At 31.4% G+C, this 16681-nt stretch overlaps 1 protein-coding gene across 1 annotated transcript in view; it reads right to left on the minus strand.

The window, feature by feature from the left end:
- The window catches only part of LOC127705557 (uncharacterized), an 80832-nt gene that overhangs the window by 18509 nt on the left and 45642 nt on the right, over positions 1–16681 (minus strand). The window contains exons 12-17 of the mRNA XM_052209883.1: positions 15250–15312; positions 11860–11934; positions 11418–11477; positions 10854–10916; positions 9940–9981; positions 8585–8644 (exon numbers count right to left, since the gene is read on the minus strand). Of these exons, the coding sequence (XP_052065843.1) occupies positions 8585–8644; positions 9940–9981; positions 10854–10916; positions 11418–11477; positions 11860–11934; positions 15250–15312 (363 nt within the window). The remainder of the gene's footprint in view (positions 1–8584; positions 8645–9939; positions 9982–10853; positions 10917–11417; positions 11478–11859; positions 11935–15249; positions 15313–16681) is intronic.

Genomic DNA, 16681 nt, shown 5'->3' on the forward strand with positions numbered 1-16681 from the left:
TTAGTTAAAATCAAGTACGTTGTTACATACACGAGAGAATCGAACAAGTTGAGATATATAAACACCATAAGATGGTGACAAGGGAACTCACAATTTAAAAATGGATAATTAACAATAGGAAATGAAAAATCATCTCTTTTATCATAAATTTTGGTATTAAGCTTCCCATATCAAGATCCAGGAAAGGGCAGTGTTCATTGTTAGTATTAGCTTTAATTATAGTCAGTTTGGCAGGATAAATCTCTTTAGTGTACATACTGAAGTTGTCATTATTGAGAGCCAATATATCATCCAAATATCTAAAAGTGTTATTCAATTTTTGAATCAGATGTTTTTTCGATGATTTTTTGCTAATTTTTGTCATAAATTGTAACTCATAATAATACAGAAACAGGGCTGATATGCATAAAACAACTTAAGTGAAGATAATCTATCATAGTACTAATTTATCGTAGGACATGTTGAAAAATCCGCCCGTTCAGAACAAATCTGAACTTAGGATGCTTTATTCATACGGGCCCTGGTCTGCAATAAGTGGTGCTTAATTAGTCCCCATGAGAATTCTGATAACTTGACGATATACGGAATCTCCATAGCGAACAAAAAATGTTATCTAGTAAAAATTCAAATATCCTTAATTGTTGTTTATCTGTTCTATTATGTAAGAGTTCTGTTGTTGACAGTTGATTCGATCTGTTATACCAGTCAGAGCTCTGACATAAACAAGTCAGAATAAAATGACTTCCATAGGTCAGATATAATTTGATGTAAGTGTTGTCTCCCTTCTTGCACTCAACAGAATATGACTTGTACAGGTCAGTTTATGTCAGACTTTAATTTATCATAAAATGACTTCCACAGGTCAGCTTTTGCACAAAATATTGTGACTTAATATCTTCATATTCTAATAAGATTTATGCCCCTTTTTAATGCATTTTGACTTCGAGAGGTCATTTTTGTTCTGATTTGAAGCAGTCATTACTACCACTTTGTTATCAATCTCCATAAAAATATGGTGATTACTAGTTTCGAATTAAAGAGTTTTAAAAAGTGGGGCTCATCTGACATCATACCTTCTCCTTTCCAGAATCTAAACATAATATATTTATCTCATCACTTTCAATTATTTCAAAATACAAAGAAAAACCAGGTGAGAAAAAATGGATCATACAATTTTCTGAATATCAAAAGATTTACAAAATACAATATTGGATACATTTACTAGTACCATGACAATACTTCAAATCTTCCAAGGAAAAACAAGACACTTATTCATGATAAGACTATGTTAAAAAAAGATATATTCTCATCCACTTTAAGCTAAATGTATTAAGAGCAAAACATTTATTATTTTAATATTTCATTGAGGTAAATACTGTTGTGCAAACTGACTCAAACAAGTCACATAATGTTCTGACTTACTAAACGACTATTACAACTTTTAAGTCTAGTATTGTCATATTGATTTAAAAATGTATAGGTAAGCCAGAAAAAAGACTGAGGAAATTAGGTCCCCATAAGTCACAATAATGAGGACTATAAAAAAGTTTATTTGGTATATTCAATATTAAATGTATTTTGTTTTAAACAGGTCAAATCATGTTCTGACTTAAAAGAGTCGGTCCAAAACTAAAATAAATTTATTAATTTATTGAACACTAAATGGATTGCAACTGTAACAGTAGGGCATTGTCATGATTGGGATGTGATTGTTAGAATGTATGGATACAAGTAGGAAAAAATATCACAAATATTAAGTCACAATTTTTAGAACTATATAAAAGTTTATTTGGTATATATTTGATATCTTAATATTTCATTGAGGTAAATCCTGTTGTGCAAACTGACTTGAACAAGTCACATTATGTTCTGACTTCAAAGAGTCAGTCAAAAACTATACTTTTACTAATTATTGCAACTTTTAAGTCTGGAATTGTCATATGCATTTAAGAATGTATGGGAAAATCAGATAAAAGACACCCAATAATAAAGTCACAATAATGAGGACTATAAAAAAGTTTATTTTGTTATATTTAATATTCAAATGTATTTTGTTTACAAATTTCATCAAATTATCTTAAAATTTTATTCTATTTCTGCATTTTCATGACTTTTTTTTTCTGTTAAGTTAACATATGGAACTTTTGGTTATAAAAAATATTATTTTGAAAACCATTTGACTGAATTGTTTCTAAACAAACTTATCAATTAATTAACTCAACAGTAGCAGATTCAGATTAGGGGGGGGGGGCTTAGAGGAAAAGACCAGTTTTGATTGGAAATTTTGTTCTGTAAACTGACTTTAACAGGTCAAATCATGTTCTGACTTCAAAGAGTCAAACAAAACTTAACTTATTACAACTTTTAAGTCTAGTATTGTCATATTGATTTAAAAATATATAGGTGAGCCAGATAAAAGACAGAGGAAATAAGGTCGCCATAAGTCACAATAATGAGGACTATAAAAAAGTTTATTTGGTATATTCAATATTAAATGTATTTTGTTTTAAACAGGTCAAATCATGTTCTGACTTAAAAGAGTCAGTCCAAAACTAAAATAAATTTATTGAAATATATAAGCTGGGCATTGCCATATGTTATTTAATGAATGTATGGGAACGTCAGATAAAAGACACAGAAAATATATGTAAGATCCCCTAAAATAAATAACCATTTGACTTAATTGTTTCTAAAAACTTATCAAATTTATAATAAACTCGAAAATGGCAGATTCAGAAGCAGGGCTTAAAGGAAGTACACCTAGCTTTGATTGGAAATTTTGTTCTGTAAACTGACTTTAACAGGTCAAATCATGTTCTGACTTCAAAGAGTCAAACAAAACTAAACTTATTACAACTTTTAAGTATAGTATTGTCATATTGATTTAAAAATGTATGGGTGAGCCAGATAAAAGACAGAGAGAATAAAGTCCCCATAAGTCACAATAATGAGGACTATAAAAAAGTTTATTTGGTATATTCAATATTAAATGTATTTTGTTTTAAACAGGTCAAATCATGTTCTGACTTAAAAGAGTCGGTCCAAAACTAAAATAAATTTATTAATTTATTGAACACTAAATGGATTGCAACTGTAACAGTAGGGCATTGTCATGATTGGGATGTGATTGTTAGAATGTATGGATACAAGTAGGAAAAAATATCACAAATATTAAGTCACAATTTTTAGAACTATATAAAAGTTTATTTGGTATATATTTGATATCTTAATATTTCATTGAGGTAAATCCTGTTGTGCAAACTGACTTGAACAAGTCACATTATGTTCTGACTTCAAAGAGTCAGTCAAAAACTATACTTTTACTAATTATTGCAACTTTTAAGTCTGGAATTGTCATATGCATTTAAGAATGTATGGGAAAATCAGATAAAAGACACCCAATAATAAAGTCTCAATAATGAGGACTATAAAAAAGTTTATTTTGTTATATTTAATATTCAAATGTATTTTGTTTACAAATTTCATCAAATTATCTTAAAATTTTATTCTATTTCTGCATTTTCATGACTTTTTTTTTCTGTTAAGTTAACATATGGAACTTTTGGTGATAAAAAATATTATTTTAAAAACCATTTGACTAATTGTTTCTAAACAAACTTATCAATTAATTAACTCAACAGTAGCAGATTCAGATTAGGGGGGGGGGGGGGGAGGGGGCTTAGAGGAAAAGACCAGTTTTGATTGGAAATTTTGTTCTGTAAACTGACTTTAACAGGTCAAATCATGTTCTGACTTCAAAGAGTCAAACAAAACTTAACGTATTACAACTGTTAAGTCTAGTATTGTCATATTGATTTAAAAATATATAGGTGAGCCAGATAAAAGACAGAGGAAATAAGGTCGCCATAAGTCACAATAATGAGGACTATAAAAAAGTTTATTTGGTATATTCAATATTAAATGTATTTTGTTTTAAACAGGTCAAATCATGTTCTGACTTAAAAGAGTCAGTCCAAAACTAAAATAAATTTATTGAAATATATAAGCTGGGCATTGCCATATGTTATTTAATGAATGTATGGGAACGTCAGATAAAAGACACAGAAAATATATGTAAGATCCCCTAAAATAAATAACCATTTGACTTAATTGTTTCTAAAAACTTATCAAATTTATAATAAACTCGAAAATGGCAGATTCAGAAGCAGGGCTTAAAGGAAGTACACCTAGCTTTGATTGGAAATTTTGTTCTGTAAACTGACTTTAACAGGTCAAATCATGTTCTGACTTCAAAGAGTCAAACAAAACTAAACTTATTACAACTTTTAAGTATAGTATTGTCATATTGATTTAAAAATGTATGGGTGAGCCAGATAAAAGACAGAGAGAATAAAGTCCCCATAAGTCACAATAATGAGGACTATAAAAAAGTTTATTTGGTATATTCAATATTAAATGTATTTTGTTTTAAACAGGTCAAATCATGTTCTGACTTAAAAGAGTCAGTCCAAAACTAAAATAAATTTATTGAAATATTTAAGCCTGGCATTGCAGGGCTTAAAGGAAGTACACCTAGCTTTGATTGGAAATTTTGTTCTGCAAATTGACTTAAACAGGTCAAGTCATGTTCTGACTTTAAAAAATTAGTCAAAAACTAAATTTATTGAAATTATTAAGTCAGGCATTGCCATTTGATATTAATGATAATGTATGGAAAAATCAATTAATAAACTCAACAGTGGCAGATTTTGAAGGGGGCTAAGAGGAAGAACACATAGCTTTGATTGGAAATTTTGTTCTGCAAATTGACTCAAACAGGTCAAATCATGTTCTGACTTAAAAGAGTCCGTCAAAAACTAAATGGATATGCATAAAATCTGGTTCATAATTTTTGAAAAGATGGAGAGATTAATGAGTCTATATTTTGTTATTCCGACTCACAAATGTCACTATGTGACAAATTTCGGGAATTTTTCTCTCCTTTTGACTGATTCCTATATGTTGTATGGGTGCCATAACTATCACTACAACGTGTACAAAGTCAGCATATTCTAAGGGACGCCATCAAAAGACCAATGTAGGATAAAAAAAACTTAAATCAAATAGTTTGGGGGTGGGGGTGGGGTTAAAGTTGCTGCAAGTTTTGTTTATCCAAAATCGATTTTACATAAATCCATATTGGTCAATCAATCTTTCCCAAATTAAGTTAAGAGGGGGTGTGGGTGGGTCAGTGAAAAAACTATGTGATGTGAATTAAGCTTTTTTATCCTACATTGAACTTTTGATGTCGTCCCTAATGACTTGACCTATTACAGTATTTCTGTCTGAATTTTGTATGAATATTCTGTATTTACTAATTTAACTACATGTATGTGATTGCAAGTGTATTAATTAGCTTTGTTTATTACTTATATTAAACTAAACCTCTATTAATCAATTATCTTTACTCTGGTTATTGATTATATAAGAAAAACTCTGCCTATTACTATATGACTGTAATCTAAACTCTGATTGTTAACATCCTGGATTGCATATCTGTATGACCATTAAACTCATGGTATGCCCATTTTATTTGAGGATATAAAAGTATTGTTTTTTCAATATAACATTTTCAGACACATTGAATCTGTGAAGACAGCTTTCAATTTGACTTTAGAAATTAAAGAGTTTGTAAGCAAAATGTTGGGGAAATTTAATTATAATTAAGAATGTTTAAAATTAGTTAAGAAAAAAGCCGACATTATTAATGTTAAAAAAATTTTGAGGAGAAAAAACATACAAATTCAGACCAAATATGGTGACTTTGTTTTCCTTCAAGAAGCCGTACATATAATCCATAATATTTTCACTGTTTTTTAAATACATGTAAAAGTTGAAAGATAACTATCTATTGATTTTTTTTTTAAAGAGCTTTTTTCGCAACACTTATAACTTTGTTATTTATGTTCCATTGTACACTTGTTATTCTTAATATCTTTAAAAATTGTTGTTTGGGAACAAAATCTTGTCAGGGTTTCTTATGGTACTAGCATGACAAGTGCATTCATATTCTAAAATACTCTAAACATTAAAAAAAAGTCAGTATTTTCAGATCATTCTGAGTCTTTCTGACCTTATTAAGTCAGAACATTCAGACTTTTATAAGTCAGAACATTCTGACTTCCAATGTTCTTCTCACTTCTGTAGAAACAAAGACTATCTATGTCTCAAATAAGAGGTAAATGCTTCATGTGGCTAAGCATCTGGGGTAAGAAATATAGATGTGTAATTTCAGAGGAAAACAAATATGCCAAATTTTTTTTTTTTTTATATAGATTAGACCGTTGGTTTTTCGGTTTGAATGGTTTTACACTAGTAATTTTTTGAGGCCCTTTATAGCTTGCTGTTCGGAGTGAGCCAAGGCTCCGTGTTGAAGGCCGTACCTTGACCTATAATGGTTTACTTTTATAAATTGTAACTTGGATGGAGAGTTGTCTCATTGGCACTCATACCACATCTTCCTATATCCATGTAATTAATAAGATGTGATGCATGTGAGAGGAAAATAATACTGAATAGACAATTCTGTTTGCACAAACACTGATAAATATAATATGTAAAGGTGGTCTCTCAGCAGATTAAAATAAACAAGAAATAATTGTAACAGGATGCTGTTACGAAGTCTCCCAAACAAAGCTCCCATAATTCATCATTCCCATGGTTGCCTGACATTGGGCAAGTTCCAGTACAAATTGGTTTTGTCTAGTAAAGTGATATGCATAAGTGACGCCTAGGGTTTGACCCTGCATGTCATTCAAATCTTCTTGAAATGACGAACAGGAATATCATATGGTTTACCTTTAGGGGTGGTGATCCAGAACATTTCAAAAAGGGGGATGGGGATGACCCCAATGGACTTCCCCCATATTTCATTTGATTTGTTTTATTGTCCTGTGCAAGAATGTATATGGTTTAGGGGTGGGGATCTCGACCGTTTACAAGTTTTCAAACATGAGTGGGTGGGGTGACCCTCAGGGACTTCACCTTTATTTCATTTGATTTGTCTTATTGACCCTTACAAGAATATATATGGTTAAGGGGTTGGACTCCCGACCGTTTACAAGTTTGCACACAGGAGGGGGTGGGGGTGACCCCAAGGGACTTCCCTTATATTTCGTTTGATTTGTTTTATTGTCCTATTCAAGAAAATATGTGGTTTAGGGGTGGGGATCTCGACCGTTTACAAGTTTTCAAACAGGAGGGGGTAGGGGTGACCCCCAGGGACCTCCCCAACATATCATTTGATTTGTTAAATTGTCCCATACAAGAATATATATGGTTTAGGGGTGGGGATCTCTACCGTTTACAAAATATAAGAACATTTGCAAATGGCAGGGGGTGGGGGTAAACCTGGAGACTAGCCCGGTATATTTCATTCAAATCAATTTGACATTATAAAGAGGAATAGAGAAATGACAGGGATAGGGGTGATCCCTGGAGACTTGCCCTACATTTCATTTGATTTGTTTTATCATGTCCCATGATCATAAATGAAGACCAGGTGTGTGCATCACTTATTGTTCTCAAGTTATAACTTTAAAAATAAAAAAAAACCCTTGGGTTCTTTAGTTAAACCCCTCCCTTCCTTTTTCTTTTATTAAAATTTTTCCCATTTTTGTTTCATTATCATCATATCAATATTCACAATGATCGTTTTTCTCATAGGGAGAAACGAATCAGAAAGGTTAAAAAATCAATTCGTGATTGAGTTTAAAAATAGAAAAATCACGTGACGATGTTCAGCTCGAAGCAATAATTTTACTTTTTAAATTGCACTGACTGGTTAATAATGTTGATATTGTTTAAGACAACACGAGTTATCTCCCGAAAATAACAATTCATTATCATAACAACATTTTCTGACCTGAACAAGTCAGAATTGTCAAACACCAGGTCATCTCAAAGACCACGCGTCCGTATTTACAGGTCGCGCGCCTTCATGAAACAGCAAAAAAATTACTTGCAAGGAACTTCTTTATAGGCAAAAAATATAAAAATGCCCATGAAAATACGGAGGTAATATGAATTACCTTTCTAAAAATGCCCACAATGACCTAGATTTTCACTAAAAATCGTAAATAATCAATATAATATTCAATGACTTCTCGTTCGAGACACTTCCAAAACAACGACTCTCAAACACGTGATCTCTTGCAAAAAACCACGTGATCGTATGTGTCGTAGATCGGCGGCAAATTCAAAATAACTTCTGGTTTTACGGACTCGAGTGAAAACTACGCAAAACAAAAATTGACGCGTACAGGTCAGAATTTCAAAACACTTTCTGACTTGAAGAAGTCATTTTATTCTGACTTGTTTATGTCAGAGCTCTGACTGTATACTGTGCAGTATTTTATTTGTGATTCCTGTTCAGATCTTTAATAGATAATTGAATGAACAGGTATGACACAGGCACTTTTCCCCCTTGAATTAGAAAATCTTACATCAAGAAACATCCACTTAATATTCACATGAAATTCATCTCTTAGGTATAGGATTTATTATTATAAATTTTAAGTGTTAGAGATACACACATTATTTTCCCCAGTATATACAAACGAACTGTACAAATGGTGTCTATTACCTTTGCTCTTTCTTTTCAATCCTCTCTTTTGTTGATTGCTACCCACAAAGGAAACAATAACTATGAAGAATAATCTGACCTAAACACCCCCATGTTTATTCAGTAAAAATCACATTACAGTGTCCAAAAAATAAACCAAACAGCAGCAACGTGTACACAAAATAAACATGCTATTGTTTAAAGAGATATTTAATCTAAGTTTCTGAAAAAATTTGTAGCTACCAATTTACCCACAAAATGAGTGAATAATCACTACTTCTGAGTGCACAATCATGAACATAAAATAAAAGATTAAACATGACTTTCTCAAAAATTACAAAAAGGTTAATTGAAATCATAAGCTTGATGTCAATGGTAATTAAGCCATAATAGTGGTAAACATTCAGGCAATAAAATTTGTTCTAATGGAATAAAAAATTTAAACATCTTGATAATGCAGTTTTCTATGATCAATTATAGCATTATGAATATGTAACAGTACACATCTGAATTAACTTCCTACTTCTAGTTAGTATTCATGTTGATAAGAACTGCACTATGCAGGTTTTTTAAATTATGTATTTGAGTTTTATGAAAGATAGGCGCAGGGAAAGGTTTACAGGTTTTAGCAGATTCAATATCACCTCATGTTGTGGTCAATCTCAGTCTATCTAAACTAAGTATTCTTCATTGTTGCTTGTCTGTTCTATTATGTAGGAGTTTAATTGTTCACAGTTGATTTGATCTGTTGTACTGTGCAGTATGTTTTTTGTGATTCCACCTAAGCCCTTTAATGGATACTGTTTGAGAAGGTATGACCCAGTCATCTTGAATCAGAAAATCTTGCATCAAGAAATATCCATTCAATGATTCACAAGAAATTCATCTCTAACACTTATCATCCTTTGATTTTAGTTGTCTACAAATAGAACCCCTAGTGTGGACAGTGTATAACTTGCAATTTTTTTTCATCACCTTCAAAATTTCATTCTTTTTTATTTTTTGCATAAAATAGTAAGCAGGTAAGTAGAGGGATGAAATTACATGTAAAAACAAATTTGGGGTATGAATTTTTAAGTAAAGAAGTGATTTGGTCCAGTTTGAAAAGATCAAAAGTTAGTATGCCTGAAGCTGTCAAACTGATCTACGGACCCCTTTAACTTAAAAATGTCCATATTTTGAGTTAGAGCCGATAAAATTTTCTAAAATTTCAACATAATTTGTCCCAAGAGTGGTACACTTTTTTTTCTTAATATAGCAGTAGCCATTTTCTTATTTTGTGGTTAAATATGCACTATGAAATAACTGTGTTCTCAGGCCAGGTATAGTGTTTATAATAATAAATTTTAATTGATAGAAATTATTGTCCTTATTACCTTTGCTCTTTCTTTTCAATCCTCTCTTTTGTTGAATGTTGCCTGAAAAGGAAACAATAACTTTGAAGACTAATTATCTGACCTAAACACTCCTTTTCATCCAGGTTCGTACTTACATGAGCAACACCACTGGTGCCACATTTGGACCAGGGTCTGCTCAACCATCTTGTGCACTTGAGATCACTCCTGGTTTTTGTTGGGGCTTGTGTCAATCAGTCTTAAGTTATCTAAGTTGAATTTTGTTAATTGTTGTTGGTCTTTTGTTCTTTTTCATTTTCTGTCATGGCCTTGACAATTTTTTTTTCAAATTAAGTTTGAATGTCTCTTTGGTTTCTTTTTTCTCTGTTTTGTTCATTGTTTTTGGTTAAATATATATATATGAGCCTTAATCAAAGATATATTTTATACACATTAATTTCCGATGAAGCTGTCACTTAATCTAAATATTAATGACAAGACCTCAATACACAAAATGCAGGAAATTTGATGGTTTTTTACCAATTGGTAAGACAAATTTTCGTACAAAAAGATTTGGTCGTCTAGTCTCTTTAAATAAGAACCAGGTATAAATAAAATTTAAGAAAAATTCTTAAGGGAACTTAGGGGCATTACTCTTCATTGGTAAAACTCAAAACCATCAAATTCAACTTGATCAAGATTTCATAAACTATGACATTGTCTTCAAGTTTCAAGATTTGGTAAAGTGGTACTTTAATTATCATCCAGAAACCAAATAATTTCCTGATTTTTAAGGTAACTAAAGGATGTTTCTCTTGACTTAAGCTTGTAAATGCCAAATCAAACTAAATCAAACTTGACTGAATTTTATGGTCCACAATATTATTTCAAAAGAATTGGTTGAGTGGCAGAGAGGTTCTTTAATTTTCCCTAGTTAAGGCATTAAAAAGAAATACCTTCATCAGAATTGTCATCACTTTGTGGACTAGAATCATCCTCTGAAGAACTGTATTTAATAACTGAAAGAATGTATATCAAAAATAAGGTTCATCTCATATATGACTGTCCATAATATATAAAAAATATGTGTAAACAAGTACAAACAAAACAATAATTAATAAACAGTATTAAAGAATGCTCATATTTGCTAATCATTAACCTGCTTATATGAAATCATGACATATTCCACTAACATCTGAGATTCCATTAAATATATATCATTCTTTGTTTCATTTACTTTTTATGGGTATCAATTTTTGGACATGGAGCAAATATTGTATTTTCATGGATACTTGATTTTGGGTTTTGCTTAAGTCTGCAGTCATGCTTTTAGCAAGTTTTGATTTTGTTGATTACTAAAATTTGATATTCACATAAACCACCAATTCAAAAAAATTACCAAACAATTAATAGTGAATTCACAGTATTTAAAATAAGTTAAGAAAAGTAATAAAGAGTAGAAAAGTTTATATTCAATCCATAAAACAACAAGAAAAAAAATGTATTAAATAACAATATACCTCTATTCTTTCTTTTTTTCCCTCTCTTTGCTCTTCCAAAACTTGAACTTGAACCTGAATCTATCATAAAAATGTAATCACCCAAATATACAGATGCAAAATTGCAGAGTCCTTTCACCAAAAAAAGTGTGTGTATACAAATTTTTATTTAATGGTTGTTTAAAGGTTGTCTTTACATTTTAATTCAGGAATATTAGAAAAGGTTTCTTTGAAAACATTTTATATAAGATATTTTTTTACTTTTATCTCTTATCAATACATTCCACCACTCTGTTATGAAACGATTCAAAATGAAATTTTGTTTTCTATTAATGATAATCATAATGGATTTTTCGAAAAGTTTCTATAATTGATTACCATTAAACTAGTTTTCCAACTGCACAGAATTGCCTTAATAGTTTGTATTTTAATTATCAGTAATTCATAATTTAGATAAACATACCCTCATCACTCTCTGTTATATCTGTATTTTCATCAGTACCACCACTATTGTCATATGAAGTACCCGCAACATCTTCTGAAAAAAAAAAGGGGAATGTGTCCACAGACTATGCCCCTGCTTGCATATATAACATCATAAAGGGACATAACTCAAGTACTGTAAACTAGAGGCTTCAAGAAGCCTATGTTGCTAACCTGATATTTTTTTTTTACAATTGATGCATGAAATAATTCAACCATTTACATTTTGCTTTAGTTTCAGAGATATAGGCTAAAACTGCATTTACCCATATGTTCTATTTTTAGCTATGTCAGCCATGTACATTTGGCCCAGTAGTTTCAGAGGAGAAGATTTTTGTAAAAGTTAACAGACAACGAAAATGCATAAGGACGGACAACGTACGCCAAATGATGAGAAAAACTCACTTTTTAATAACATGAGCAACACTATGGGTGCCACATGTGGAGCAGGATCTGCTTACCCTTCCGGATCACCTGAGATCACCCCCAGTTTTTGGTGGGGGTCAAGTTGCTTAGTCTTTAGTTTTCTATGTTGTGTCTTGTGTACTATTATTTGTCTGTTTGTCTTTTTCTTTTTAAGGCATGGCTTTGTTAGTTTCTTTTTCATCTATGAGTTTGACTGTCCCTCTGGTATCTTTCACCCCTCTTTTTTTATCTCTTTTGGGCATAGCCAGTTGAGCTAAAAAAAGTGACATTATCTAAATTTGTACTCCATCTGAGTTTTGTGGTAATAAGCATTGTGTATAAGTTTCATAACATTAAGTTGAGGCAAATTTAAGGTAAGATTACTGAAATAAAAAATTCTGCAATTTTTTCATTTGGAAAGGGACATTATTACGTATAAGAACTATTAAGTTGAAACCACCAAAATTAAAATTTGATCTGTGTTTTGTGGTAATTATCATAGTGCATAAGTTTTATAACTTTTGGTTGAGGCAATATAAAGTCACTACAGGACAGAAACGAATATCTCAGCAATTTTTCCATTTATAAAGGGTCAAAACTCTAGAACGGTAAAAGCTACGCCACCAAAATTCAAACATGATCTGAGTTTCGTAGTAATAAGCATTATGTATAAGTTTCATAGCATTTGGTTAAGGCAAACTAAAGTTAAACAGAAACAAAAAATTCACCAATTTTTCCATTTGGAAAGGGGCATACTTAGTCTACTGTCTAGAACAATAAAAGTGACACCAACAAAATTCAGACATGATCTGTGTTTTGTAGTAATTAGCATTGGATATAAGTTTCATAACATTTGGTTGAGGCAAACAGAACAGAAATGAACAATTTTTCCATTTATAAAGGGGCAAACTAAGGTTAGAGAAAGGAAACCAACTTTTTGGACCTATGGACATACGGTCATACAGATGGACAAGGGCAAAACTAAATGCCCCCTCTGCTACGGTAGGGGCATTAAAAGAATTCTCTTTTATTTGTAGCCTTAAAACAGCTAAGCTAATTTTCAGATACAGCTTTTACAAAGTGTCATTATCAATTGAATAATCCAACAAATATTATTTAATGACATTTAAAACAAAAAAATTATGTGTTAAAAAAATTATACTTTAAAGGCAACTAAAATAAATTCAATTAATTTTAATCATTATACAAAGTAACATAAATTTTTACAACTTTACCTTATTGTACAATCATAATCAAGAAAATTGGTCTAGTCAGAATTTGTAACTACACTTGAGGCTCTTTAGGAGCATTTCAGGGCAATAACTCCTACAAGTAGTTATCTGGCAGTATTTATACAACTGGATACTACATAGTTCTCATCAGTTCTGCCATGTCTGATTTTCTTATTTATTATAGTTTTCAAGATATTATAGACAAAACTTGATTTTTACCCCTAAATTTATTTTTTAGCCATATCAGTCATTTAGGGGCTATTTATAACTTACTAACCAGTATCGTTTCTGCTCATTGTTAAAGGCCTTACGGTGATACAGTTTTGGTAATAACTGTTTATCACTTTCAATTATAGTTTGTGCAAAAACAGCACAAATACAAATAAAATGCTTTGCTGGGCGCAGCCTGATATGACCGCAGAGGTAAAACCCTGAACAGTTGGGGCAAATTTGGACACAGTATTCAAGCTTGATACTGTCTGAATTTGAATTGTGATCCAATTTTTGACACAATTCAGGTTACTGACACAAGATAAATGTGGTCAAAGATCTTAAAAATCTATTGCGCAATACTGTGCAATTGAAAATTTCTTCTTGAAACTTATCAAATATTGAAATTTGAAAAATTTTGATGAAAAAAAATTATGAACCCCTTAAAAAATTGGAAAAAAATCCCCCCCCCTCCTCTCCTTGAAGCAGTTACCCCCATACTCAATCTCAGCATTCCTTTTGTAGTATGAAACCCTGTTGTACAATTTTAGAGAGATCCATACACTTAAAAACAAGTTATTGTCTGGAAACTACAAAAATGCTTGTTTTTGGCCCCTTTTTTGCCCCTAATTCCTGAATTTTTGGGGTGATTACCCCCAAACTCAATCCCAGCCTTCCCTTTTTGATATGGAACATTGTCGTACAATGTAAGAGAGATCCATACACTTACACACAAGTTATTGTCCGGAAACTACAAAAATGCCTGTTTTGACCCCTTTTTGGCCCCTAATTCCTAATCTGTTGGTACCATAACCCCTTAAATCAATCCCAATCTTCCTTTTGTGGTATTGAACCTTCTTGTAAAATTTCATAGAGATCCATTCATTTAAACTAAAGTTAATGTCCTGAAACCAAATGTGTCTTTGGACGACGACGAAGACAAAGCAGACGACTACGACATCTGATCATAGCATTATACGATCCCCAAAAATATTTTGCAGTCATATATAAAGGCATTAACTCCTAAAGGAAGTAAGTTGACAATTACAGCCATGTTGCTTATTTATAAGTCTCATTGTACTAAACATCTTTGTTTTTACTAGTTCTCCTTATCTATAAAGATTTCGGCAAAAATGAAATAAAGAGCTGCAGCATGTGCATATACGCCTATTGCCCATTTTGCTAGTCTTCATGCTTTTAATGAAATTCTATAATTGTCATTAGTGTGAAAAAATTGACAGTTTTCAACAATTTGTCAATAAATAAAAGTTCTCAATGTCATTTTATATATATATATAAAAAAAAACAACAGACAGCTTATTTCAATAGATATAAACAAGTCATCAAAGTTTCATGAAAACTGCTCAAATTATTTTTGAGTTATTGTCCCAACTCTGAAAATAAATCCCCTTTTTTAGGAATAAAGTCCAAATACTTAAAAAACATAAAATCAAATACTTTTGAGTATGTACATGAGCTTGAATATATATATTTTCATATATAACTGTCTTTAAATATACTACCTTGGTCAGCATTTTGCATTTTTGCTGGTAATGACTGAGAATCAGGATAAGCTTTAATACCATCTAAATATAAAAATAAACTGTTATCACAGATATATGTCTCGCCTTTTTGTAATTTTGATAATGCAAATGTTGAAATTAAAATAGCAATACTTTAACATGTAAGTTATGCAAATATTCAAAGTTGATGAACCATGACTGAAGGTACATGGCTAAACAATCTCCATGGAATGAGATGTGCCAATGCTAATACAACTGCATACCAAATACCATTGACTTATATTATAAGTTGTTCCCTTTAAACAAACCTAAACACAAACAATAACTTGTAAACTATGTAAAAGTTTCAAAGTCAATGAACCATGATCAGGGGTGGGGCTAAATAATCTCCATGGAAACAGAAAACGGCCAAAGGCCACCAATGGGTCTTTAACACAAGAAAATCAAGCACCCTAAGGCGGGCTTCAGCTGGCTTCTAAACAAAAATGTGTACTAGTTCAGTGAAAATAGACGTTACACTAAACTCCAAAACATATAAATGAACTAAAATCGTAATAACATACAAGAGTAACAAAGGCCAGAGGCTCTTGACTTAGGACAGGTGCAAAAATGGTTAGACATGCTTTGCGAGATCTCAACCCTTCCCAATTACCTCTAGCCAATGAAGAATAAACAAACACAGCAATACACAGTAAAATTCAGTTTAAAAGAAGTCTGAGTATGATGTCAGAATAGGTGCGATATCTCAACCCTCCCCAATTACCTCTAGCCAATGAAGAATAAACAAACACAGCAATACACAGTAAAATTCAGTTTAAAAGAAGTCTGAGTATGATGTCAGAATAGGTGTGATATCTCAACCCTCCCCAATTACCTCTAGCCAATGAAGAATAAACAAACACAGCAATACACAGTAAAATTCAGTTTAAAAGAAGTCTGAGTATGATGTCAGAATAGGTGCGAGATCTCAACCCTCCCCAATTACCTCTAGCCAATGAAGAATAAACAAACATGACAAACACAGCAATACACAGTAAAATTCAGTTTAAAAGAAGTCTGAGTATGATGTCAGAATAGGTAACGTATCATGCTAACAACTGGTTTTAGACAGTTGATTTGATCTGTTGTACTGTCCGTTTGGTATTTTTCACCTCTCTTTTTTTTCTAAGCAGATCACCAAATTGTAAATGTCTCAAGATAACCCATAACAGCAATTTTGACAACTTTTGGCAAATTTTAAGCATTTACCACAAAAATGTATTAGAAGATCATCGTTAACTCAATCTATACTCTTTGATATTTAATTTCCATTAGGATTGGGCAACTTTTAGATGTTGACCTTTAGAATGAAAACAAATACAGGGTAAATTAGATCCTTTCACTTTTTGTTGTCGAAAAATGAAATTAAGTCAGCTGGTGTGTCGAAATGCAT

Source organism: Mytilus californianus, unplaced genomic scaffold (genome assembly GCF_021869535.1).
Source record: "Mytilus californianus isolate M0D057914Y unplaced genomic scaffold, xbMytCali1.0.p SCAF_6, whole genome shotgun sequence".
Taxonomy (NCBI): Eukaryota; Metazoa; Mollusca; class Bivalvia; order Mytilida; family Mytilidae; genus Mytilus; species Mytilus californianus.